The sequence below is a fragment of the Nannospalax galili genome, unplaced genomic scaffold, assembly GCF_000622305.1.
Source record: "Nannospalax galili isolate Female #2095 unplaced genomic scaffold, S.galili_v1.0 scaffold633, whole genome shotgun sequence".
Taxonomy (NCBI): domain Eukaryota; kingdom Metazoa; phylum Chordata; class Mammalia; order Rodentia; family Spalacidae; genus Nannospalax; species Nannospalax galili.
Window position 1 is genome coordinate 6,057,502 of NW_008336075.1, and position 27,913 is coordinate 6,085,414.

At 49.8% G+C, this 27,913-nt stretch overlaps 1 protein-coding gene across 3 annotated transcripts in view; it reads right to left on the bottom strand.

Annotated features, from left to right (window-relative positions):
* The window catches only part of Gli2 (GLI family zinc finger 2), a 242,868-nt gene that overhangs the window by 20,434 nt on the left and 194,521 nt on the right, over window positions 1-27,913 (bottom strand). For all 3 annotated transcript variants that reach the window (XM_017797568.2, XM_017797569.2, XM_029562401.1), the window contains 5 exons: window positions 19,672-19,874; window positions 17,201-17,386; window positions 6,789-6,990; window positions 4,392-4,605; window positions 3,469-3,591 (listed from right to left, as the gene is read on the bottom strand). In XM_017797568.2, the coding sequence (XP_017653057.1) occupies window positions 3,469-3,591; window positions 4,392-4,605; window positions 6,789-6,990; window positions 17,201-17,386; window positions 19,672-19,874 (928 nt within the window). The remainder of the gene's footprint in view (window positions 1-3,468; window positions 3,592-4,391; window positions 4,606-6,788; window positions 6,991-17,200; window positions 17,387-19,671; window positions 19,875-27,913) is intronic.

The following is a 27,913-nucleotide window of genomic DNA, read 5'->3' on the forward strand; positions in this document are numbered from 1 at the left end:
GCACGTGTGTGTGTGTGTGTGTGTGTGTGTGTGTGTGTGTGTGTGTGTAGAGGGGAACACCTAACTTCTGGGTATCCAGCAGCCTCAGTTTGGGGTAACCAGCAGCCTCAATTTCAAGTATCTAGTATCATGGGGCAGTTGAAGTGAGACTGTAGAAAGAAAGGGTAAGAGGGGCTCCTGAAGCCCACTGTGCAACTGAAGAGCAGCTGGGAAGAGCTTTACTATTCCCACACACCACAGGCTCTGCTCACTTAAGATGAGACCCAACAGGCCCATCTTAAGGTTGCTAAAGCCATGGACAGGTACCCAGGCTGAGCAGGCACCCTTCCTACCTGCAATTTGAGGGCTTCAGAAGAGAGTGAAGTCACTATGCTACCTTTTCTGTCAAAGGGAGGCATCTCCATTGCCTTGCAGTGAACCAGACATGGAGTGACCCTGGCCTGGCCTCCTCTCCTGAAAAGAGGCTTTCTGTGGTAACTGTGAATGGGGTGGCCTACCTACTTCCCTCCTTCCTTCCTCTCTCTTCCTCCTCCTCCTCCTCCTCTTCCTCCTCCTCCTCCTCCCTACTCCCCCTCCTCACTACTCCCACCCCCATCTCTCTGAGACAGGGTCTAACATAGCCTAAGCCTAGAACTCACTTTGCTGTCAAGGCTTGCCTTAAACTCCTGATCCTCTGGCCTCTGCCTCCAGTACTGGGATTCCAGGAATGCCCCGCCTTGCCCGATTTGCTTTTCTGATTTCTTTCTCAGCATGTTTATTACTGGTATATAGGAAGGGTATTAATTTCTGCATGTTAATTTTGTATCCTGCATGTAGCTAGAAGTGTTTATCAGAGTTTTCTGGTGGAGTCTTTAGCGTCTTGTATATGTATAGAATCATGTCATCTGCAATTTCTATTCTAGTTTGCTTTCTGATGTTGTGATTAAAGCACCATTCAAAACCAGCTTGGGAGGAAAGGGTTTATTTCATCTTACATTTCCAAAGCACAGTCTGTCTTTGAGGGAAGTCAGGGCAGAAACTCAAGGAGTTCCTCATGGAGGAACACTACGTATTGACCTGCTCCCCCTGGACAGCTCAGCTACTTTTGTTATACAGCCCAGGGCCACCTGTCCAGGGATGGCACTGCCCATTGTGGGCTGAGCCCTCCTCCATAAACCAGCAATCCAGAAAATGCTCCAAAGACAGGCCCACAGGCCAATCTGATGGAGGAAATTCCTCAGTTGAGGTTCCTCTTCCTAGGTGTCTCCAATTTGTGTCAAGCGGACCAAAACCAACCAGCATGCTCTCCTATTTGTAACCCTTTTATTTCCCTCGTTATATTGTTCTAACTAAAATTCTAAGCACAACATTGAGTAAGAGCAGGGAAAGTGGGTGCTGTTGTCTTCCTGATTTCAGTTTTTCTCCACTTAGTATAAAATTGGATGGAAACAACTGGAAATAATCATATTAAGGAAATTAAGTCAATCCCAGAAAGACAAATATTGCACTTGTGGGTCCAGGATTTTATAGATACATAAAATCACATATACACAGATGACATTAAAGTAGAAGTGTAACTGCCTGGGGGACAAACAGGACTAATGGGGGGGGGGAGAAGGGTAGGGTGTGAAGAGAATATGCTTCAAGCACATGTACATGAAAATGGCCTTAGCAACCCTGTATGTTAATTATTTGGGTGTATGTGTGCCTGTGTATGAGTGCATGGATAAAGTGTGGTCCTCATTCTCATCTGTATAGATTCTGTCTAAGCATTTCCTCAGCATGGACTATATGTATGTATGTGTGCATGCTCATGCACACTTGTATTCAGGTGCACATGTATGCATGCATGCATACAAGGACAGAGGACAGCCTGCCTGTCATTCCTCAGTTACCATCTATCTTGTTTATTTCAAACAGCATTTTTCACCAAACCCAGAACTGGCTGATTTGGCTAGTCTGGCTGGCCAGTGAGCCCCAGGGATGCCTCTCCAGTGCTGGGAATACAGGAGTATGTCATTGCACCCAGCTTTTTACTTGGGTGCTAGGGATCCAAACTTAGTTCCTCATGCGTCTGTGATGAATGCTTTACTGATGAGGTCATCTTCCCAGCACCCTGTAAAACAGAACTTTTTTTAAAAAAAGATCTGGGTGTTGAGTAGGAAGGAGGCCTCTGGGTTGCCTGCCTAGGCTGGAGAGAAGTTATAGGGTCCTACCCACGGATGGGGTGTGAGCCTTCAAAGGGCTTGGTAAGCACCTACCCCCAGCCTCTGCCCTGTCCTTATCGTTCTGGCATGTTTATCTTCCCTGGATGTGTGCTGTCCTCATCAATTTCAGTACCCCCCCCCCCATGACGGCGAGCCTCGTGGAAACCATGCATCATGTTCAGACTGGAGCTAGTGTCAGTGAGAGAAGAATTTGTCACCAACCCCTCTGTTTGCTTGACAATAACAGGACCCAATATTTCATGAAAATTAAGTGCCCAGAGCATGCCTGATGGTTTACAGTCTTGATAAAGGATGGTCTAGTAGATGCTGGGAGCCAAGGACCAGAGGCCCTGAGCTTCCTTGGTGGCTGGCCACTCTGGAGTAACAGATTGAATCTATGCCACTGTGAGGGCTTGGGGGCTGGGAGGCTTACTGCTAAGGTCAGAAGCATTCTAAACCCTTCATAAGACAGACCCTGATCTAAAAACAGGGATGGCCTGTGTGTCCTCTTAGAGAATGGAGCCAAGTGGCGGGGCTTCCAAGGGTTCTGCTCAGGCTGGTCCCCACCCAGGGGACAGGCTATCCTCTACCCCAAGCCCCAGGCCCCAGCTGATCCATTCATATTCTCCCTACCAGGAGTTATCTTCCCTCCTGCCCTGAAGTGACCCAGCAACTCGCATCTGAGTGTCTGCAAGCCCCCTTACCAAGGAGGACCAGTAGCATAGTAAAGGACACGGTGAGCTCCAGGAAAAAGGGACACCCTTGAAGAATTGAGCCATTCAGGGGACTTAAGCAGCTCAGTCTGGCTGAGGCTTCTGCTGCTCAAGACTGACGCTGTATGTATGTGGGGGTAACCCTACCTGAAGTAAGGTGCAAAGGTGCAAGATAAAAGGGTAGGAGTATTCATTCATTCATTCATTCATTCATTCACAACTTGTTTTATAACAATGATATTTATATGTAGGGCACTAGGGACACAGTACCAAGAGGGTCACAACTCTGTGAGCCCACCTCACACTCTAATATTTTCAAACTGCCATTCATTCATCCATGTTCTTTTCTCATCCCAACCATTCACCATCCACCATCCATCTATCTATGTACCCATCCACCAAACCATACCTACCTCCCTCCCTCCCTCCCTCCCTCTTCCCCTTCTCTCCTTTCCTCCCTGTTTCTCTCTCTTCCTCATCCATTCAACATCAGGGGCCCGACATCTGACAAAACAGGAGATCTGGGCCTAGTCCCAGTCTAGGAATAGTGAGGGTGGCCAGCAGGTTACCTGTGTCAGTCCCAGTGGGGAGGCTGGCCGGAGGCCTTCAGCCTCAGTCTTGACCTTGCTGCGCTTGTGAATGGTGATGGGGTTCACGGTGCTGCTCACGGCTGACTCGCTGCTCTGCTTGTTCTGAGGGAGTGAGTAGAGGTAGCCTGTCATGTAGGTACAAGGCAGAGCCCTCCCAACCCCAATTCTACTTAGGCTATGCCTCTGGGGTCTGCCCACACAGACCATCTGGGACAACCATGTATTTTCTGTGTGCACACATGCACACATCTGTGTGGAGGGCAGAAGTCGACTTTAGGTGTTGTTCCTCAGGCACCGTCCATTTTGTTCTTTTAAGACAGGGTCTCTCACTGGGACCCGAGGCTTCCCATTTAGGCTAGGCTAGGTGGCCAGCAAGCCCCAGAGATCTGCCTGTCCCACTTCCCCATAGCTAAGATTACAAGTGCACACCACCATGCTTAGCTATTTTTTACGTTGGTTCTGGGGATCAAAGTCAGGTCCTCATATTTACAAGGCAAGCTCTTTACCCACTGACTTATCTCTCTAGCCCCCACTCCCCTCTGTATTTTGAAGCATCAGAAAATGAATTTCCCAGCTAGTCCTAAAGCCAGGAGCATCTGGGGAGAGTCCAGACCACTTGTTTCATATGCTTTGTATGATGCCCCTGTGTAGATTGGAAGGTTTCTCCACCCACTCATGTTTATTGGACATGAGATAAAACTGAACTGAGTGGCTGGGAGTTCGCTACAGTCCAAGGCCAGGGCTCCTGGCGGACTCAAGGACCTTCCTATCACTTGCACTCTACCTTAAAAGCAACCCTCAGCCAGGCTCAAGTACAGAGAGCTCTACCAGCTCCTAGCATGAATTGCCCTTGGGCAGGATGAGCAGCGTTGGCCCAGCCCCTGCTTCCTAGGCCCACCTACCTGGTTGGTATCATTCAGACAGTTGCTGCTGCTACTGAGCTGGGTGGGCATGGTGCTGATAGAGGTGAGGGCCATGGGTTGCTGGGCCAGGAAGGTGGGCGAGGGTTGGATCAGGGGTGGTGTGTGTCCGAAGGCTGAGCCCAGGCCTCGCTGCTGGTTCAGGATCTGCTGGTAGGCCACAGGGTTGATGGGGTGGGGGAAGGGGAAGGCTGGGCTGCAATGGAGAACAGAAAAGGAGGGAGGGGAACAGGTTCTCCATTAGGTCAATGCTTTCTGGGTAGAGAGTACTATGTTCATGCCTAGCTCTTGGAATGTAGCCTTGACCCTGGGCAGGCTGGCTCCCTGCAGATGCCAGGTTCTATATCAGTTCCACGCCTGGCTGTTCCACTGCTGACACCTGATATGTACCCCTGGATCACTGCTGTCTATCCGAACTTCAATTGGCCTTGGACACCTGCTTGCATGGCCCTCGGTACTGAGCCAGTCTGCTCCCACCATTCCCTCTGATCTTCAGTTTCTGTTGTACTTACAAGCTCTGTCACACACTTGGCTGTGATGTTTTTCCCTGGCAGGAGACAAGGGAATGTTGCTGGCCTCTGAGGCCACGTCATCAAAGACATTGTGGTTTTCTCCTTGCTCCTTCCAACATCTCTGGGTTGGGAGCTGTTTCTGTGAGAGCACGTCAGGGGCCCTATGTTGACGCTCTTGTCTACAGCCCTGAAGGCAGAGGCCCAGGCCTAGGCTGCCCTTCAGATCTGGCCCACAGCCTCTCTACAGGGCTGCCCTATACCTGCAAAAGGGGCAAGGAGAAAACCCCAATGTCTTAGGGGAGACCTAGAGCTATGGTAGTCTCTAATTATTATTTTTTTAATATTCTATTATGTGTATGAGTGTACTGCTTGCATGTATGCAAGTACACTTGCATCATGCAATACCCACGGAAGACAGAATAAGCCATCAGATACCTTGGAACTAAGCCATCTCTCCAGGCCCTAATTATTATTTTTTTTTAAAAATACATTTTTATTTTTAAGTATGTGTGTATCTGTGTCTATGAGTACTCCAAGTGATCCCATGGAGGCCAGAGAGGGCACCAGGTCCCCTGGAGCTGTAGTTATAGGTAGTCATGAGCTGCCCAATGTGAGTGCTAGAAACTCAATGAATTTGGGTGCACTGCAAGATCAGTAAGAACTCTTAAGCATTAAGCCATCTTTCCTAGCCTCCCACCAGCCTCAAATTCTTGATCCTCAACACAGGCTTAGTGTTCAGAAATGCTCAGTGTTAGAGCAGCTTGTTATTTATCAAATTCTATGAAAACTGATCTGCTTCACAGGCCCAACACAAGCACATACATTTCAGTCACACTGGTAAGTTCAGTCCTCAGGGTGGTCAAGAGCTACACAGAGCAGAACACGAACATTTTCAATGGGGTTTAAGTGCTGTGCTAGGGCCTCACCTGTCACCAGCCTGAGATGGGCTTAGGGAATAAGTCATATCAGTGCCACACCTTGTGTGGCCTTTAATGGGGTCACCAGCTTGATACCCTGCCACACCCAAGGAAATACTAAGAAGGTCACTTTATTTTAAAACATGTCTCTGTGTGTGCACACGGGTGCATGCATACCTGCAGGTGCATGTACCACAGAGCACTTGTGGAGGTCTGAAGACAGCATGAGTGTCTGTTCTAGTAGGGTCTTTTTGTTGTTTGTCCACTGTGTGCACCAGGCTAGCTGGCCTGTGAGCTTCTGAGGACACTCCTGTCCTGGCCTCCTATCATCCCATAGGAGTGTTGGGATCATAAACACTCATACTACATGCCCAGTTTTTTACATAAGTTTTTGGGATTCAGACTCAGGCCCTCATGCCTGTGTGGCAAGTGCTTCTACCACTGGTAGCATTTCCCCAGGCCATAAGAAAGTTCCTTTTGACCTCTGATACCTCTGATATCATGATGGAAGCCTTCATGCCAGGCCAACTGTGTGAGCATGTAATCCTGTGTTGGCATAAACTGTTTTTCTTCTTTTGAGATGGGCTCAAAAAGCCCAGGCTGGCTTTGAACTCACTGTGTAGCCAAGGATGTCCTTGAAGTTCTGATTCTCCTACCTCCTCCTAAGTGCTGGGATTAATGGCCTGTGTTCACCATGCCTGGTTTATGCAGTGCTGGGGATTGAACTCAGGGTCTTGTGCACATCAGGTAAGCACTCTACCAATTGAGCTACATTCCCAACTCCACTATTGCTTTTGAATTCCCAATGAAGTTGCTTGTGTGCTGAGTTACAAATGCATCAAGTTCTTTTGTCTTTCTCCAGTATAAGCTCCATCAGAAAAGCCAGACTCTCCCCTGCAGCCCCAGTCTAGCTCCTAGGTCTTAGCTCCCCGCTTGCTATTGGGGCTCACCTGAGGGCACCGGCTGATAGGTGCCCATAGGAGCCGCTGGCTGCTGAGCTGCTTCGGGAATTGTTGATGTAAGCCACCAGTGAGTTCGGTGAGGTCCGGATCATGCGCTGCAGATCGAGGCTGGCATCTGAGAGTGGGGAGATGGACAGCGCCCGCTTGCGGCTCAGGCGGGGGGTCACTCGTGGGCTGGAGAACCGTGACACTGTGGGACAACCAATACAAAGTACATTAATGTCACCTAGCTGGGCAGTGGGTGATAGATTTGGGAAATACTTTCATGCCTGAATTTTTCCACCCACATTATGAATTTGCATGATTTCTCCATGCCTCAGTGCAGTGGGGATATGCTCATTTTCACAGCTGTAGGGACTCCAGAGAGGAGGAAGATGAACAAAATTAAGAGTTCCAAAATCATGGGTCATGTTGCAGCTAGGATCACACTAAAATGCCCCTGTACCCTGGTGGGAAATTTGCCAAACCCGGATAGAAACGGTATGTTTGGCTTACAAGTCCAGGCTCCACTCCATGCTTGTGGGGAAGTCAAGGCAAGAACTTACAGTACCTCATGCACAGCCAAGAGCGTGGAGCCTTGCTTCACTGGTGGTTACTTAGCTAGTTTGCTTCACTAATACAGTTTAGGCACAGACCATGAAATCGTGCCACAGAATGAGTCTTCTTATATCAATTAACAAGACAATCACCCACGGACATGCTCACAGGTCGATCTGATCTAGATAATTCCTCAAGTGCAATTCTTTTCACAGGTGATTCTAGGTTGTGTCAAGTTACCAGTTAAAACTAACTAACACAGCATCTCAGGCATGATGTGCAGCCTTCCCTAGCCTCTCTGGTTTGAGGTTTGAGGATGGTGCTTACATGTCTAGCTGAAATGGCTAATTCCTACCACTTCCTCAGGGGGTTTAGTTAGCCTGTGTGGACTGGCAGGTGAGCCTATGACAAAGGAAAGGGCCAAAGTCTAGGAAAGAAGAACTGTCACATGTTCACCCACCAGCTTCCATCCAGGCATCAGCTGAGCAACGCAGTTCCACTCTTTGATAAACCTCACCTCAAAGTCAGATGCAGAAGTAGGGGGATCCACGCCCCCTGTTACAAACTGAGCAGCCACTGGGGAACCATGAGGATGTGGGGAACATACAAAATTGAGTGTTCGCTAAAGGAAGAAACATGTCTTTGATGTATTTCTTTTGGTATATGTGTGTGTTTCTGCATATGTGGGGACATGTGTGCATCCATATGCATGTGGAGGTCAGAAGACCTCCTCAGGTCATTCCTCAGGACACCGTCCACTTTCTTTTTAAGATAGTGTCTCTCTCTGACCTGGAACTCACTAAGTAGACTAGGCTGGCTGGCCACTGAACTCCAGGGATCTGCCTGTCACTACCTCCTCCCCAGCGGGAGTATCACTATGCATGGCTTTTTTTTTTTTTTTTTTAATGTTGGTTCTAGAGTATCACACACAGGTCCTCAGGCTTGCAAGCTAAGCACCTTAACAACCGAGCCATCTCCACAGCCCATTGTCATATATTTTTCAAAAACAAATTTTGCTCCTAACACTCGGATTCCCACCCTCTTGGGTGCCCCTAACAAGAGGAAACAGGCCAAAACTGACAGTGGTATTCATCTCTGTTATTCTCGGCCCTCGAGGGAAATGTGTTTATTAACGCGCCTCTTCCCTTGATAAATCACTAAATAGGAAGAAAAGCCTGGCACTCATTTCCCGTGCTTTTGCCTGTGATTTATGTCTGGGGACTGGTGCTGCCATGGTAGCTATTTATCTGTGGAGGCTGCCTGTTCTAACACTGGCCGGTCACTGAATGACTAGCCACTTGCCTGTCCTCCCTTGGCAGATGCCCAACATGGCTTATTCTGGTCTCCTATCTCTGACCCTGCTTCATCCATTGCTTCCCTCTCCCTCTCTCTCTCCCTCCCTCCCTCCCTCCTTCCTTCTTTGTATGAGTCTGTGCACATGTACCTGTGTGCAGAGACCAGAATCAACCTCAGGTGTCACTCCTCAAGTGCTATCCACCTTGGTTTTTGAGACAGGGTCTCTTTGCTCTTTGGCCCAGGGCTTACTGGTTCAGCAGGGATGGCTGGCCTGTGAGCTTCCAGTGAATCTCCTGTCTGTCTCCCATCCCTCTACTGATGGGATTACAGGTGCATTCACTCCCCCTTGCTTTTTTCATGTGGGTTCTGGGGATTTGAACTCACATCTTCATGCTTCAAAAGCATGTGACTTTACTGACTGAACCACATCTCCCCAGCCCTTTTCTTCTTCTTCCTTTTGGAGACTGGGTCTCATGGAGCCCAGGTGGCCCTGAACTCTTGATTCTTCTGCCTGTACCTTCCAAATGCTAGGATTACAGGTGTGTGCCACTATACCTGGCTGCCCAGATCTTTTCTTGCTTGCTCTGAGCAACTCAGCTGGAACACCTCACTGTCCCAAACCCCATTCTTCTCCTAGGGAAACCTCCATGGGGGAGGCCACAGAGCTGAGGCAGAGGCCCACAGCCCCATTTCCAGTTATGTCACAGGGGTAGAGGAAGCCAGGGTCTGACCCTTGTGTTGCCCATCTGAGAAAACAGCTTTGTATACTGGTCTATTCAGATTCATTAATCGCCCAGTCCATCCATACCTATGTTCAGTGGCTTCCAAGACCTGCTCCCCTCAGCCTCAGTCTCCCCTTCTGTCCTGGGCCCATCTCCTTCCCCAAATCAGCCTCTCAAGTCCCTAGTGATCCCTGCCTCTCTACTGTGTGATCAACGTCATCAGTTTCTGAGCCTCCCCACCCCGGGATCGGCAGCTTGCATAAAGAACAGACGTCAGGATGAAGGTGACATCGGAGTCAGATTAGTGTCAATATGACAATAATATATGCAGCTGGGAAGAACTCTGGGGCTGTGAGCAGAAAGCACTTCAATCGGAAACATTTCAATCTTCCCACTGGTGGGGGTTGGGGCAGGCAGGCAGGATCTGGCTGCAGTTCTGTGGTTACATTGCCTATGTCAACAGCATAGTGAGAGAAAGTTCCATGTTAAGAGCCTGTGACAAGTGGTAAACTCTCCAGGGAGCCACCCAAGCCACACAGCAGAGGGATGAATGACCTTAGATTCTGGGCTGGTCCTGGCAACTTCTCAGTGGCTTAGGCCCCTGGCCTTCCTAGTGTATATCAGACCCCCAAAGGAGAAGCCGCAGGAGAACCTTGTCCTGACCTCATTCTGGCCCAGGGTGTAAAGTAGGCTTGAGGTCTGTACCTGTGAGAGGCCTTGTTGTTTTTCTGACCCACCTTGCATCTTCTACTTGCAGGGTACATACAAGACCCAGGAGAAGTTATTGTAGGCTACCAGAGACAGAGACAGGGATACCTTGCCTCATGATCAAGTTTGCCCTTTCAGGAAAAAAAAGAAAGTTCTGGAGCTGAGGATATAACTTATTTGTTAGAGTGCTTGTCTAGCATGCAAGAAGCTCTGGAGTCTATGCTCAGTACCACATAAACAAGGCATGGTGGTGGACACTTGTAATTCTAGCACTCAGGAGGTAGAGGCAGGAGGACCACAAGTTCAAGGTCATTATCAAGTACATAGTGAGTTCAAGACGAGCCTTGGTTACATGAGACCAGATCACCAAAAATGTTACATTTTAAGAACCATTTATTTAACCCTCTAAGTTGAGTGAGTTAAGAATGTTAACTTACTTAAAACACAGTTGTGCAGTGGATACTCGGCTAAAGTAAAACTGTGTGGCAGGTGCTGGTGAGTGGACTAGGGACTCTAAGCACTGGGCGCCCAAGAGCTTTCTACCTTGGTTGCCTTACAGACTGGCAGATCCCTACATCCATGCCTCTGTTGGATAGCCAAAGCTTCTGGAATGTGCTCATGCCCCTGCTGGGTGCCCCATCTCAGGACTGGCCATTGAGGACTTATACAAGGCAGCCTGGCTAGATTGTAAGCACTTTGAGGGTAGAACATGGTATGCTGTTCATGCTATATGCTTGACACTTAGAACCAGGCCTGACATGTGCTCTGTGTGTGTGTGTGTGTGTGTGTGTGTTGAGGTGGGCACAAGAGACAGACAGACAGGTAAGACCTGGTCCCTTTGACTTCCACAAGCTCCCAAGGGCCCCTAGTCACAGAGTACACCCAGGCCCCTTCTGTAAGTGGTCTCCTGGGCACACAGCTGGTGCCACTTGCACTGTTTCTTCTTCAGGAATACTGAGCAAAAAGGCACTTGGTGGAAGCTCCACTCGCTTCCATGAGGGGACTGAACTTGGGCGGGGGGGGTAGGCCGGGAGTGTGCTGGATAGCTTCAGTTGTCAACTTAACACATCTGGGAAGATAGAAATTCAGTTGGGGAATTTCTTCTATTGGACTGGCCTGTGGGCATGTCTGAGACATTTTCTTTCTTTTTTTAAAAGTTCTATTTTGTGTGTATGAGTATATTGCCTGCATGTGTGTAAGTACACCTGTGTCATGCAATGCCTGAGGAGGTCAGAAAAGGCACTGGATCCCCTGGAACTGGAGTTATAGATGGTTGTTAGTCACCATCTGGATGCTGGGATTTGAACCTGGGTCTTCTCCAAGAACAGTTGGTGCTCTTTTTTTAAAAATTTATTATTTTTATTTTATTTGTATGAGTGTATTGCCTGCATGCATATAAGTGTACCCACTCATGCAATGCCTGAGGAGGTCAGAAGAAGGTGTCGGATCCCCTGGAAGTGGCGTTATAGATCCCCTGGAAGTGGAGTTATGGGTGGTTGTTAGTCACCATGTGGGGGCTGGGAATCGAACCTGGGTCCTCTGCAAGAGCAGCCAGTAGTCTTAACCGCTGAGCCGTCTCTCCAGCCACTGTGAGTCATTTTCTTGATTGTTGAGTGGTATGGGAGGGCCCAGCCCAATGCGTGTGGTACCACCCTAGGCAGGTGGTCCTGGGTTATATAAGGAAACAGACTGAGAACAGGCAAAAGGAACAAGCCAGGAAGTAGCATTCCTCCATGGCCTGTGCTTCAGCGCCTGCCTCCAGGTTTTTACCCAGAGTTCCTGCCCTGACTTCCCTCAATGAGGAACTGTAATCAGGATGTGTAAGCCAAATAAACCCTTTCCTCCCCAAGTTGGTGCTGGTCATATAAATAGAAAGTAACTAGGACAGGGGGCTGCAGAAAATATAGTAGTTGGCAGGGTTTGCCCTGGATCACACAGTTCATGGGAGGGGAGGAGCAAGGGGATGCCTAGAGACAGGGTGGATGGGGCTTAGCCTTATCCAGCATGTCTCAGAAATAGCAGATTGACTATCTGTATAAGCGCCTAAGCTGAGCAGAAGTGCCTGAAATATTTTCAAAAGCTGAAGCAAACATTCAATCTCTACCCTCCACTGGTTTGAAAGGGATGGGGTTGGGCTGAGTTGACTCAGTGGATAATGGCGCTTGCTGTCTAGCCCAACAACCTGGTCCTACATGGTGGAAGGAGAGAACTGACTCCTGTATGTTGTCTTCTAAACTCCAAATGAGGACTATGGCATCTGTGCTCACACATAGACAGTAAATAATAAATGTGGGCTGAAGAGATGGTTTAGAGGTTAAGGTACTGTTATTGCACTTAATGTTGGGAGGCTAACAACTATAACTCTAGTTCCAGGGAATCAACGTTTCTGACCTCCAAGGGCACCTACACACACACACACACACACACACACACACACACACACACACAGTTTCCAAATAAATGTAGTACATGCAAGCCGGGCGTGATGGTACACACTTTTCATCCCAGCACTTGGGAGGCAGAAGCAGGCAGATCTCTGAGTTTAAGGCCAGCCTGGTCTACATAGTGAGTTCAGGTCAGCTGGGACTAAACAAGGAGGCCTTGTTTCAAAAAAAAACAAAAAAAAAAAAAAAAAAAAAAAAAAAAAAAGAGTGTGGTGTAGCACAGTGGTAGAGTGCATGCTAAGGATGTGTGAGGCCCTAGATTCCACTAGATTCCAACCTAAAAAGGGAGAGTAAATTTGTTTGGAAAACAACAAAACAAAAAAACCCTAGTGTGTAGTGATAAACAGGAGAAGTAGGGCATCATTATGGACTACTATGGTTTTCTTGGGTTGTTACACATTAGGAACCAAGAATAAAAAGCAGTTGTCTGCTCATAAAATCTGTGGTTGAGAAAGGTCTCTCCCAAGCTTCCACCTGTCACTCCAACACTGATCAGGTGCCTTGGAATCTGTTGATCTTAAACAGAAATGGAGAGAGGAGGACAGGTATGATGAGTTGTCTAGTGAGTGATGTCTGTCCCTTAGAGGCAGGTGCTCCTACCAGCCCATGAGCTCCTCTGGCCCTGTGCTTCCTATTTCTCAGACTCACTCAGACCCCAGATGTAGCCAAATGCTGGGAGTTTGGCCCACAGTCAATAGGTGCTTCCCTACCCACTCTCGTGGCTTCTGTCTTAATGAACCTGTATCTGTGAATAGGTTCTTAGTGAACCTGTTCTGCTGTGCCAGTTGCTGCCCCAGCATATAGTGGGTCCTGCTTGCTATGAGCCATCCGGCCTGGGTGTCCAGATTTGATGTCAGTGAAGACTTGGGGGCTGCCCTAGCTAGCCCCGAAGCTTCTGAGGATGGGACCACAGACAGGCAAAATGGGAAGGCATCAGGGGATCCATCCTAGGAACCAGCAATGAGACTGAATAAAAAATATTTAAAGAAGACACTTAGGACCTTCCCCTTGGCTATCAGATAAATAATGAACCCCAAGAAATTGGAATTTTCCCAGGAATCTCATGCTGGGAAAAGGTAAAGGTGAAACCTGGTGCCAGCCAGGGGGGAGCTTATCTCCTAGGAAGAGATTTCACACAGTTCTGACAGTTTGGCAGACCACCTTGCAGGAGACACTGATGGCTGGACCACACCTTGACTGGGACTGCTTAAGTCACGCATACCTCTTGCTCTCTATTTAAACCTAAACCTCATGTCAGGACCCCAGAGATGGACTTGTGGAGGGTGGGGGATTTAGCCACTGGACCTTTTGTTTCTCTTCCCAATGTGGCCCCATGGAATAAATCTCCTTTCTTTGCTTTTCATGATTACTTCTCTGTTTAACTGGCTTATTAAGGATAGGTGGCCAAGTCCAGAGCCCAGACTCTGACCCTGACAACTCTGGATTGAGTGGGTGGGGGTCTGACTCATGGTACTCTGACTGGGGAGAGATGACAAGCCATGTCTGGCATGGATGTACCATAGAATGCATGGGGAGATGGTGAGGACAAGGTGTCTAGGAAGGTCTATCCCTTGTAAACACTGAGTGAACAAGGTACTGACAACAGAGACAGAAGCCTGGAGGTAAGGTCACAACTAGCCCTGAGTGCTAATACTGACATATGCTAGCCAGGGCTCGCGCTCCCTCCCTCCCTCCCTCTCTCTCCCCACCCCCCACACCCCCATCCATTTGGCATATGGTCTCTATGTCCTACCATCATCTCCAGGCCCAGACATTCCAGGGAGGATGAGGAGCAGCAGCAGACCCAAGTCCTAGCTGCCTCCTCACTGGTTTCCCAGCTATCAGGCACTGGTTCCCTTCTACTTCCTTCCTTGCTGCTCTGGGTTGACCCCAACCCAGTTGCCTGGCTGCCTCCCTGAGGCTGAGGTTCAGGGTGCAGTGAGGTGTGCTATGGCTTGGAACCCCACCCACATGCTTGAGGCATGTCCTTTGATGTTGGGAACATGTTTGCTCATCCTAGTAGGGTCCTAACTCCAGCTATAGAACTGCAATGCACTACACTGCTCAAAGCACTACATGCATGCATTATACTGCTCAAAGGCACTTATGCAGAGTGCAGGATAACTGTCACCAGATGACTCCTGGCAGCCCAGCTAGACCTCTCCTGCTTTGTGGGGACACCTGCCCAGCTCAGCCTCTCCTGCTTTTGGGGATACCTGTCCAGCTCAGCCTCTTCTGCTTTATGGGGGCGCCTGCCCAGCTCGGCCTCTCTCAGCCATGGTGTCAATGCATCTGTCCAGGTGTTGGCTATTTCCACATCTTGCTCTAGGTCTTGGAGGGAGGTGACCCAAAGTGGTAGAAGCTGACATGTGGATTTAGCTCTTCCTTTGACTTCAGCTGTCATCTTGCCTCATGCTGCTCTGGTCAGGTTTCTGACACTGGAAAACAGCATGCCCAGCATGTCCCTGAACCCTCCTCAGCTTACCACATGCTTCCCTGGACAGCAAGGACGGGGAAGGAGAGCCATAGACGGGACCTAATACCCTACACTGCGCTTAATCTTGGACCCAACACCATTCAAGGGAAGGTCCAGAAGGGTGGGACAGACACAGGGATTGAATGCTGGTGGTGTCCCTTTGGCTTGCAGCAGCCTGCCCTCAGGGACTGGCAAGATGACAAGGGACCATGCCATGAGAGGCTGGCCTGTGAGGACTATGGTACATTTCTTAAGGAAAGCTCTTTACCTTGGAGGGGGGACTCCTGTAACTCTCAGGGGGAGGCAGACAGGAAAACCAAGGGGCATATGTTCTATGGCTGCAGGGGCAAGAGGCAGATGGTAAGGAGGCAGGAAGCATCTAGACAGACTTCCTAGAGGAGGCGGGCTCTTACTCCGGCCTTGGGAAAAAGACTAGCTCAGTTGGAGAAAGGCCATGACATGGGGCTGCAGTGGTGGGTATGGCAGGAAGCCCAGGAATGGGAGCCCGAGTGTGAGCTGAGGCCCTAGCCAAAGCAGGTCCACTCTCAATCTTGCGGCTCTGCCTGGCCTCAAACAGCTGCCCACAGTTCATTCTCAACCTGCTGCCCTGCAGGACCAGATGATCTCTCTGCAGGCCTCTCTCCTCCCACCACAGGTTACTGTGGCATGAAGAAGCTGCTCCCAGGAAGGCTAGAGGACAGCTGCCATGCAGGAGCTGTCAGCTTGGTCCCTAGTGGTGGCTTCCTATTCTTCTGCCTGGCCTGAATCCCAAGCATCCATGGACAGCTCTAGGACTGGCAGGTGAACCAATGCCTAGTGGGAGAGAAGCAGCAGTCTTGAACTTCCATTCCCTTCCCACTGGCTGGGGCTGTATGCTGACCCAGGTGCTCATGGTCAGAGGGTTGTGGTATCTGGCAGGATGGCTGGAGTGTGGTTCCTAGCATCTATGTTGGGTGGCTTATAATTGGTGTGGTATCTCCCAGGATGGCTTTGGGCAAGAAGGAATGCCTGGGACCTCATCTCTCCCAAACATCTGACCTCCCACACCATGCAAAACAGCCTAGCTTGTGGCTCTGTCTCAGGCACTGACAGTCCGATCCTCCTATCCCCCAGGCTCCAGACACTAGCACAGACATTGTCTCTTTGTGATGGTTAATACTGAGGTTTGTCTAGACTGGGTTAACTGAGGTGGGGAAAACCACCCCATATGTGGGCAGCACCATTCCACAGGCTGGGGTCCTGGACTGAATAAAAAGAAGAAAGTGAGCTGAGCACCAGCATTCATCTCTCTTGCTTCCTGACTGTGGATGCAATGTGACCAGCTGCCTCACGCTCCTGCACCATGGACCTCAGACTGTGAGGCAAAGTAACCCCTTCCTTCCTTAAGTTGCTTTGGTCAGATTTCTACCCTCTCTTTTCTTTTAGGGACCTGAAGCCTCAGTCACAGCAAAGAAGAAGTAAATAATATACTTTTCTTTCTCTGCAACTCCATACACATCAGATCTGGGAACACATGGTTCTACTTCATAATTGTTCATAACATGACCTGTCTCTACAGCTCTACCAACCAGACCCATTACTACCTGCCCTGAGTCGATTCTCAGATCAGCATGGGATGAGTTGCCTTCTGCATCCCCCACGGGCCCCCACAGCCCCATCTCACTCCAGCAAAGGCCAAGGTCTTTATAAGCCCTACTTGATTGGCACAGCCCACCCCAGGACTCTGACCTCAGTCCCATTCCTGCCTCCCACCTGCTTCCCACCAACTACACTGGAGATTCCTGTCCTGCTGATCCTCTGCCTGGATGTTCTTCCCTCAGACCTCTGCTCGGGTAGCATCTTCTAGTCTATTGATTAGCACATTCCCAGGGAGACATAACTCTCACTTCAAATTATACCCCACTTCACCCCATTCCTTTATTTCCTCTGTTCTGTTCCAGCCTTCCAGTTCCTGGTGTTGGGTGGTGTCTGTAGCTCCTCATTATACTGCAGGTACATTTCATTCTTTGCAATTATCACCATGCCCAATACTCTTCCTGGCCCTGGTCACTCAGCCTCAGTCCCCCTTTGGCCCACAGTATAGGCAGTGTTAGGGCACACTCTAAACTTCTCTTTAGGGTCCCTTGCTTCCAAACAGAGTGAAGAACTACTCTCTGTAGCCTCAAGTGGTACCTGTCAGTGCCCCCATGCCATTTCCCCTCTCACGGTAATACTCACCGTCCACAGGATTGAGGTAGTCATGGAGGTGGGGTGTGCCTGCGGCACCCCCACTCTGCATCAGAAGGTCCCCATAGGGAGCGGGATGGCCTGTCATGAGGGTCATCTGGTGGTAGTACTCTGAGGGGTTGGTGCCTGGAGCAGTGAGGCCAAATAGTCCCCTTTCTTTCAGGTGCTCGTGGGCCACTGCGGGTAGAAAACGAGAGAAAGAAATTGTCAGAATTTATTGTCCAAAAGATGGAGAGATGGCTCAGCCATTAAGAGTGTTTGCTGCTCTTGCAGAGAGCTGGAGTGTGGTTCTTAGCATCTATGTTGGGCGTCTCATAATTGGCTGTAACTCCAGCTCCAGGGGACCAGATGCCCTCTTCTGGCCTCTGAGTACACATACACACACCACTAAAGAAGGAAGGGAGGGGGGCACAAAAGAATTTACTGTTCAAGGAAAGAAAAACTCCCCCTGGCCTGAGGTCTCAGAGTAGACCCTTGTGGCCTATCTACTACCACCTGAGCTCATGTTTGCTGGAACATAGGGAGGCCAGTGATCAACATGCTCTCCACTTTACTTTTTGAGTCACATCTCTCGCTAAACCTGTAACTTAATTATTTGGCTAGACTGGCTGGCCAGCAGGCCCCAGCAAGCCTCCTATCTCTGCCTCCCCAACACTGGGATTCCAAGTGCTCTACTATTGGGCCTGGCTTTATTATTATTTTTCACTTGGGTTCACACTCAAGTCCTCATTCTTGTGTGGCAGGCACTTTACCAAATGAGTCATCTCCTCAGTCACTAGAAAATAATGTAGATCTGAAAGCAGTATTGGTATCACATGACTCTTATCTTTTCTAGCTTAAATTAATCTGATCAAGTGATCAGTGGATCAAGGTTGATCCATTCTCTCTCAAGCATTTGAGTTGTGAGGCACAAGTCTAAGTCATCCTTGGGGGTTTGGGCCTCACTACCATTTGGAGGCCATCTGTGTTGATCAAAAAGGGGACAGAAAACATGAAAGCAGCAGCCAGCCCTGCTCTGCCTCCCTTCTGGTGTGGAGTTATGTGGAGACACTCCTACACAACAGCCTTTATTTAATGCCAATTTCTGCAGCCCTTTGTTTATCATAACTAATAGTTCATTCCTACAAGGTGGCTGCTATGGTCTAGATATGAAATGTTCCGCAGAGGCTCATGTATTGAAGACTTGGGCCCCAGCACAATGTTCAGAGGTGGTACTTTGGGGAAGCGAATGGACCATGAGGCCTCTGACCTACTCAATTGCTTTATCCATTCATGGAATCAAAATTTGGTATAGTTACTGGACGGTGAAAGGAAGTAGGAGGTAGGGTTTGGTTAGAGGATAACTTTGAAGAGTGTGTCTTGTACCCAATCCCTTCTACTCTCCCTCTGATTCTTGGCCACCATGAGGCAAGCAGCTTTATTTTGGCAGGCCCTCTTCCCCTAATGATGTCTTGCATTATTTCAGGCCTGAGAACAATGTGGCCAGTCCATTATGGACTGAAATCCTTCATTCCTTGGGTTGACTTTCTCAGATCTCAGTCACACAGATGCTGCCAATGAAAAGCTAGTTAACACAAGGACCTACGTGAACAGTTAACACAAGGACTTATGTGAACAGAGCTTTTCCATTTCTGTGACAGTAAATCACATAAGATTTGTACCTAAAAAGGGTTCTCTGATCAGCACAGGCCCAGTGCACTCTTAAATTTCTTGGCATTTACTACTCATTTACTTAAAAATGCATGCTCATGGGGCGGGGGAGATGGCTCAGTCAGTAAAGTGCTTGTCACTTAAGTAGGAGGACCTGAATCTTATTCCCCAGTCTCGATGTAAAAAGCCAGGTGTGACAGTGTGAGCTTGAAATTCCAGTGCTCCGGAGGTGGAGACAGGTGAATCCCTGGGGCATGCTGGCCAGCCAGTCTGGCCTACTTAGTGAGCCCAAGGTCCCAGTGAGAACCTGTCTCAAAAAAGGTGTAAACTGGTGAGATGACTCAGCAGATAAAGCCACCTGCTGCCAAACCTGACAATCTGAGTTTGATCCCCAGAACCCACATGCCAGAAGGAGAGAACTGACTCCTGCAAGTTGCCGTCTGACCTCCACATATATGCTATGGCACACAAGTGACCACACACACACACCCCACACAAATAAGTGTAATCAAAATGAAAGTGGACAGTGTACTGAGGAACAACATCCGAGGTTAATCCGAGTTCAAATGTATGCACAACCCCCCACCTGCAATACATATGAACACACACACACACACACACACACACACACACACGCACGCACACACAAAGCCATACTCATACAAAAATCCACATTCAGAGGTAGTGAGAAGGAAGCCAGCCTGGTCACAGGACTCCAAAACTGAGAAATCAAAAGAGTGAGCAATGATGGGCCAACCCCTGGACTGCGCCCCAATGCCTCAGCTGTCCCTTCTGTCCCCAACACTACTTACCATCAGCGGGGCTGAGGCCCCTGGCTGCAGAGATCATCGAGAGTGTGGGGCTGCTGTGCACAGACCGGAGGTAGTGCTCCATGTGGGGGTTCACATAGGGGTGGTGGGCACTGAAGGGAGACTCCCCAGGGCCAGCAGGATGCGGAGAAAGCCGGATCAAGGAGATATCAGAGATGACGGGGCTGCCGCTCAGGGTGGGAGGCCTGTGAAGACAAATGCGTGGGGTATCTTGGTGTTATGGCTTGTGACTTGGTGATGGCTCAATTGGTAAAGTGCCATGCAAGCATGAGACCCCACACAAGCTGCCCTTGACATGCATAGACACTCGTGGGGAGGCTTTCCAGAAAAACCTGTTCTTTTTATTTTCTATGCCAACCTTCCTTTACCACCTATAACTCAGAATCAGACCTCAGAAGAACCAGTCAGTGGACACTGATTGGAAGCTGCATGGGAGCTGGGAAGATGTCTCAGTGGATAAAATGCTTGTCTTGTAAACATGAGGACCTGGTGGCGCATGCCTTTAATCCCAGCACTCAGGAGGCAGAGGCAGGCAGATCTCTGTGAGTTCGAGGCCAGCCTGGTCTACATAGTGAGTTCCAGGAAAGCTGGGGCTACAGGGAGACCCTGTCTCAAAAAAAGACCCAAAACACACACACAAAAAAAAAACCCATGAGGATCTGAGTTCGATCCTTGGAGCTGGTAGTAAAAGCCAGGAGTAGGTGTGCACTAGGAGTCCTAGCCATGCCAAGATGGAAGGCAGAGATATGCAGATCCCTGGAGCACACTGACTAGCTAGTCTAGCCTACTTGACGAAGTTCTAGGACAACAAAGACCCTGTCTCAAACAAAAGGTGGAAGGCACTTGGGGAACTATGCTTGGAGTTGTACTCCGACCTCCAAACAGATGAGCACACGCTCATATATACTAGCCCTCCCCCTGGCCCTGCAATGCATACATGAAGAAAGCTGCATGCTGGCACAGCTGTCACCACCAACCCCATCTGGTGGGTAGAACTCTAGAACTGAGTCTGCTGAGCAGACTCCTATGTGACTGTACAGAGAAGGAAGCATGCATGCTAGGAATATGGATAGAATACAGAACATGACAATACTAATACTAGGGGTAAAATGCAAAGAGCTCGTGGCCCAGAGATGAGAAGAAGGCTAGATTTGCCAGGGCAGATGTTTGGCTTGAATCACATAGTCACTCAGATGCAGAACCACTGGTAAAGGAGAAGTTGAGATTCAATTGAATGTGTGTGTGTGTGTGTGTGTGCGTGCATGCGCGCGCCAAGGACAACCTTAGCTGTTTCTCAGATGCCATCCACTTTTGTTTTTTTGTTAGTGTTTTGCTGTCGGATCTTACATGGCCTGAAAATCACCAAGTACCTTAGGCTGGCTGGCCAGGGAGCCCCAGGGATCTGTCTGCCTCTTCTTTCCCAGCTCTGGAGTTACAAATGAACACCACCATGCCCAGGTTTTTTATGTGGGTTCTGGGGATTGAACTCAGACCCTCATGCTTAGAAGACAGACACTTTACCAACTGAGTTATCTTACCAGTCCAAGATGAGTTTTCAACTGGTGAATTGGAACTACAATGCTGAATATCATTTGGTTCTCCTCAAATAGAGACGCTTCTTATGCCAACAGAGTTTCCCGTCTCTAATGCCCCCCACAGTCAGATGCGCACATGGCTCAAATCCTGTGGCCTGTGATGATTGCAGCCAATTTCTTTATCTCTTGGAGGCCATGGCTCTGTTCAGTTTATGAGTCTTTTACCTTCAGCCTGCTGACCTTGGGCCTCCTAGCAGCTACAGTTGTTTTGGAGACATCTATTCTAAAACTCATTCTTACATACTGAAATGGTAAGGTATCAACTTGATACAACCTAGTCACGGGTTGGCCTATGGGGCGTGTCCATAAGGGATTGTCTTGGTTAATTGATGTGGGAAGATCCAGTCCACTCTAGCTGGCACTATTTCCTAAAAAGGGGTCCTGAACTATGTAAGAGAAATTGAGCTGAGCACAACCAAGTGCATGAATTTCTTTCTCTCTGCCCTTGACTGTGAATGTGATGTGACTTGCTGAAGTTCTTGCCTTGCTTCCCTCATGGAGGGACTATAATCTGACATTGCGAGCTAAAATAAGTCCCCTCACCCCTAAGTTGCTTTTTGTCAGGGTGTTTTATAACAGCAACAGAAATGAGGCTGGAATAATGAGTGTCAAAGTGGGCCTGAAACCTCAGCAGGCACACTCCGGGGTCACAGCATGAAGCCTAGGAGGGCACCACAAGGCCACCCCAGATTGGTGTCACTGTGTTGTGTTCTTTTCTGATTGGCTACTTATATGGACCAATGATGGGCCTGGCTGCTGGGCAAACCAGACATGATGACTCAGTGTGTCCAATGGTGCATGAAAGCTTGACCTCACAACACAGCTCAAAGGATGGCAGGCAGATGCCCTCACATCTGGCCTTCACAAATGCCTCCTCTTGCAGGCCATTCTACAGGCCTGGGAGGGAGCATTCTGCTGTGTTTAGCATCTGCCATATCAGGGCCTTTGCCATGCAAATCCAACAAGGCCTGTCTGTGCATTTATAGGCTTCTGTGTCTTACCAACACCAATTAGCAGCTTCAGTTGCCTTCTTGCATCTTCTGCATGTCTGTGCAAGTTCCTTCTTATATCTTCCACCTGGGCACAAGGTGACCCCCTGGGTCATCCCTTCCCTGAAGTCTTCACCTTTTTTTGCTCCCAAAGTATACTGTTCAAGTCTCAGATTTGTCTCCCAGAGGCAGTGGGTTCTGCCTGGTAGAAGGGCGTGTCCAGGCACTTTTGAATACGTGTACCTGGCCAGGACTGGAATCCGGCAGGTGCCCAGAGGCATTTTCCCAAGAGGCAATAACAGATTATTGGCAGGAGGAAGCCTTTGGTATATATAACTCATATGTCACGTTCAGGTGCTATCACTCCCAAGCTAGCTGTGGAGAGGGCCCACCTATGAGGGATTCTACTACTGGTGGGTTTCAGATATCCTTGCTCTGTGAAGGGGCTGCCATGTGTTCCCAAAGAAGGAGAAGAAGCAGGGCTGACTGATACACCTTCAGGCCAAGCGGGTCCCACTGGCTGTGGCTATAACCAATGCAGGATGGCTACTCATGTTCCTGTTACATGTAGGTGCTTTGGAAGAGGAGACACTGGCAGAACACCAGTGTGGCCCCTAGAGACAGACTTGAGACTGAAGTTACATGTTCTGGAAGCTGGGTGCAGTGGAGGATGAGGTAGGTGTGTCCTGGCTGGAAGGTGGGTTTCAGAGCCTACAGGATGCTGGGTGGGGTTTGAGGACTTCAATGGTTAGTTCTAAATTTGGAACTGCCTGGGAAGAGTCTCAATGAGAGATTATCTAGATCAAGTTGGCCTATGGGAATGTCTGTGGGAGACTGTCTCATTGGTTGATGTGGGAAGCCCTGGTCCACTGTGGGAGGCACCATTCCCTAGGTTTGGTGTCTTAGATGGTGGAGAGAGAGGGCTGAACACAGCAAGCATACCAGCATTCATTTCCCCTCTGCTCTTGCCTGTAGATGTGACTAGAAGCTGCTTCAAGGTCCTGCTATGATGGACTGTAACCTGAACTGTGGGCCAATTAAACCCTCTCTCCCCTAGGTTGCTTTTGGTAAGGATAAATATACTATAGCAACAGAAATGAAACTAAGGCAAGGATGCTGGAGCCTGTGCTCTCTGAAGTTGGTGGTCCTATGTGGCTTATTTAGGCCTCAAACCCAGGAATGTGGGTCTTCTTAGCACTGAGGTTGCACTATGGTGTGATCTACCCACAGCTGGCAGCCATGGGGCTGTCCAGCAGCAGGCGGTAGTCCCAGCCAGGGTGTCTAAAGTGACCTAGATCCCACTGACCACTGAGGCAGGAGTGAGTGTCATTATGGAAACATGCACTCAGCTGTGGAGCCCCAGTGGAGGGGGGTAGGGGTGGCTAGACCTGTAGGTGGCAGGTGGTACCTTCATCCCCACACAAGAACAGGCTTCGTCTTCACAGGGTAATTGCCACTGTGTGGGGGAACGTGAACACTACCTTCCTTTCCCAGTCTGACATTGCCAGGTTACTGCCAGGTATGCTCTTCTCTCAGCCCGAAGCTCTGTGGAACAAATGAAAGCTCACTGCCTGGCATTGGGTACCACCAAGAAGGTGGCAGAATGCCCATTAAACCACTCCCATACCAATAAGTAAAAAGGGGACAGAGTAGCCCTTGCAAGGAGGATGCAGGTCCAGAGAAGGGGTCATGGCTGGCTTCATGCCCACAGTCAGGAGACAACCAGGAGCGTACTGAAGCCAAACTTGCGTCCTGGATGGTGTCCCCATTCTCTGGGGCTGCCCCATGCTGTTGAAGGACAGCCCATGAGGACCTGTAGTCTGCTGGTAGCCATGGGCAGGACACACTTATCTGACAGATTCACCAGGGCCCAGAGGAGTGGTAGTCAAACCTCTCTAGACTTGAATAAAGACATGGGGAACAAGGCTTGAACACTGCAGGATGTGCCTGGAGCAGTGGGAGCTGGGCCATGGAGACACAGGGCACAGGCAGCCCTGGAGGCTCTTTACAGTGTGCTTAGATTAAGACTCAATTTGGGAGGCCAGTAGGATACAGGCACAGGGATGGATTTGGTCTTAGGAGTCAAATCAAGAAACAGGTTGTCTAATTCTGAGTTCCTGTCAGCCTTACTGGGAGTAAGAGCTATTATAGGAAGGAACCACTGGTGTATCAGGCTCTGAAGAGCTGTGCTGAACCAGGAGGGAGAAGGGCAGTGTCTGAGCCAAGCACCTTGCAGAGAGCCAGCTCTGTGGGTCACTTGATCATAGTGTGGGAACGTACTCACATTTGGGAGGCTAGGGGACTTAAAGGAGACACAAGAAGGAAATGAGACAGAGAAGAGCATAGAAATGGGGAACTGGGTGGGGCGGGGAAGGCAGAGACAAGAGGATCTCTGAGGCTCACTGGCCAGTCAGTCTAGTTGAATCAGCAAGCTCCAGGTTTAGTGACAGAACTTGTCTCAAAAATTAAGGTGGCAAATGATTGAGGAAGATACCTGATGTCAATGTCTGACCTACACATGCCCATGTACACACTGCAGTATGTATGCACCTGAACACATACAAACATATACATACACACATTAAAAAGTCATATGACTCATCCAAGAACCAAAATAGAGGCTGGCCTGTCCCAGGTAGTCAAATTGGGCATACTGACATTTCTAGGGGTTAACCCAGACATGTGTCTTCTTACCTAACCCTCACCAGCACCATTCAGCTGGTCCCCAGCTGACCCTGGGGTGGTAGTGGCTGAGGGGGCCACCTACTTGGGTGGGTAGAGCCTGGGCTCAGATTCAGATGAGGGTCTGAATCTTAGCCCTGCTAGTCCTGTGTGGTCTGGTGCCACATCTCTTAGAGTCTTTAGTGTTCCTGGTCTGCAGACTGGGACAGGTGTAGACAGATGAGCAGGTACAGACAGATGAACAAAAGTCCAAGAATTGTGCACAGTAGCTGCACCGTGCACTTAGTAGGTACTCAGCCAGCACTTCCTTTTCTCATGCAGACACAAGAACTCAGTCAGGCAAAGAACGCCCAGCCCACCCTCCTGATATAGTTCATCCCACACCCCCTCCCCACATGTTAGCACAAGAGTTCTGCACTTAGTAGGTACTCAGCCAGCACTTCCTTTTCTCATGCAGACACAAGAACTCAGAAGAATTGTGCACAGTAGCTGCACCGTGCACTTAGTAGGTACTCAGCCAGCACTTCCTTTTCTCATGCAGACACAAGAACTCAGTCAGGCAGAGAACGCCCGGCCCACCCTCCTGATATAGTCCATCCCACACCCCCTCCCCACATGTTAGCACAAGAGTTCTGCACTTAGTAGGTACTCAGCCAGCACTTCCTTTTCTCATGCAGACACAAGAACTCAGTCAGGCAGAGAACGCCCGGCCCACCCTCCTGATATAGTCCATCCCACACCCCCTCCCCACATGTTAGCACAAGAGTTCTGCACTTAGTAGGTACTCAGCCAGCACTTCCTTTTCTCATGCAGACACAAGAACTCAGTCAGGCAGAGAACGCCCGGCCCACCCTCCTGATATAGTCCATCCCACACCCCCTCCCCACATGTTAGCACAAGAGTTCTGGCAGGAGACAAAAGTAGAGGCCTAGGGAATGAGAACCCCACACGGCCAGCCACATGTACCCTAGTGCCAAGACTGGGCCTGAGTGAGCATGCCCAGACCCTCTCAGACCCTTGGTGATGGGTCCCTGGGGAGCTAGATCGATGGGAGCCACATCTTCCCGTTAGGTAAGTATGAGGTTGCTGCAGGCTGTAGGGATGAACAAGGTGTTTTACAGATGAGAAGCTGAAGGGAAGGGAGGGTGTGGACCCTGCGGCATGGAACAGCACTAGGGCAGGAATAGACGTGTCCCTAATGGAGCAAGAGAAGGGGAAGGAAGGCCTGGACTGGGGCCCTGCGCCCCACCCAATGTGCCTGTCTGGGAAGTCAAGCATGTGCTGACTCACCCAGACTCAGCCTGAGCACCCGGGTGGGCTCTGGCACTAAGAGAGGGAACCAGAGGAAGGGACCCACCCTGAGCATCTGAGACAGGACAGCAAGGCCAGAGACAGGCAAGGGCCTGCATTCCATCTCAAAGACAGAACTATTGAGACCCAAAGCGACAGGACATGACTGTGAGTGGCCAGCAGAGGCAGTCAGCTGAAATACCAGGAGATAAAGGTCTCCAGATTGGTCCAGGGGCTTTTGTAGAGACAGGAAAGGGGAGGCCAGGTGCTTTCAATATATACCTCCCCTTGGGCTGAATTCTGGGGTGGCCTGTGGTCTTGTAGGCAGGTAGACAAGCTACAATTCTGACCCTAGCCCATCTGCATTCTTCTCAGCTACCCCCTTTCCCTCCCAAGAGGGCTAGCTCAGAAGTCCCTTGCCCAAGAGGCTTCCCAGTCCCAAGTCATGGTCAGGTATCCCAAAGAAGATGGCTCTTTCCTCCACTCTGAGCACCTGCATCTTAGCTGGTGACTGGGCACCCTTGGGTGAACTACAGGCAGTGATGGGTTCAAGCCTGGCCTGTCTCCCTGGTGGATGGGCAGGCATAGGAACAAGCACCCATCTGCTTAAAACCCCACTGCTTGCCCAACACCCAAGCCTATGCCCACCAGGGGGTTAGAGGAGGTTCACTAAGTTGGGTGGATAGGTGGATGGAAAGAACAGTGAAGGTGACCAATAAGGACAACAGGCACAGTAGCAAAAGACCTGGGTTCCAAGTCAGCTCAGCTCACTTGGGCTGTGTGGCTGGGAGAAAACCATGTACCCTTTCTGAGCCTGTCTCATCAACAGGCAGCAATCGGGTGAGGAAAGACAGGCAGAAGGTGACCAAACACACATCCACATCCTAGTCCCTAGAACCTATGAGCAACTGAATCTGCAACAAGGGATGTGGCAGGCATGATGAAGGTGAAGTTTGAGATGACAAAGGTGGCTGGCCCTAAATGCCATCACAGGGTCCTCAGAAGTGAGACGTAGAGGAAGGTAGGGCATAAAAGAGAGAGGGTCATGTGATCTGGAGGCAAAGGTTGGAACAAGGCAGCCACAGGTTGAGGAATACTGGTCACCACCAGAGGACCAGAGGCTAAAAGAGGCAGAGCAACTTCTAGAGAGCCAGTGAGTTGCAGTGCTGCCTGGTGAGGCTGCTCTGTGACTTTGGATCTTAAGAACTGGGAAAGAACACATTTCCACTGTGTTGCCCCGTTTACACAAACTTGTTCTGGCAGCTCTAGCCTCCAACATGGTTAAGATGCTGTTCCAGGATGGGGTCAGCCCTTGAGGGGTGGGAGTTACTGTTACTTCTATGAGTAAGGACTCTCAGAGAGGAGGGCTTCTGTGTTATTTCTGGGCAAGATCCTGGTGGGTAACTCTTCTGTGACAGGCAGGGATGAGGGGGACGCCTCCACACCATTTTGTGGTGTACTTGGAGGAGGGTGTCTAAGCCCTGTGTTCCAGCCTTTCTGCTCACAGGGTCCCTGAGCGTGTCTTCCTGCCGCCACTGGGATTACACGGTCATTGACTCTACATAGCAGAATCTACCCGGTGAGACACGCCAAGCCCTGGGCCCTGGGGACTGTCGGCCCAGGCGTCCCAGCCCTGCCTCTGGGCCAACATGCCTGCCACCCACCAGG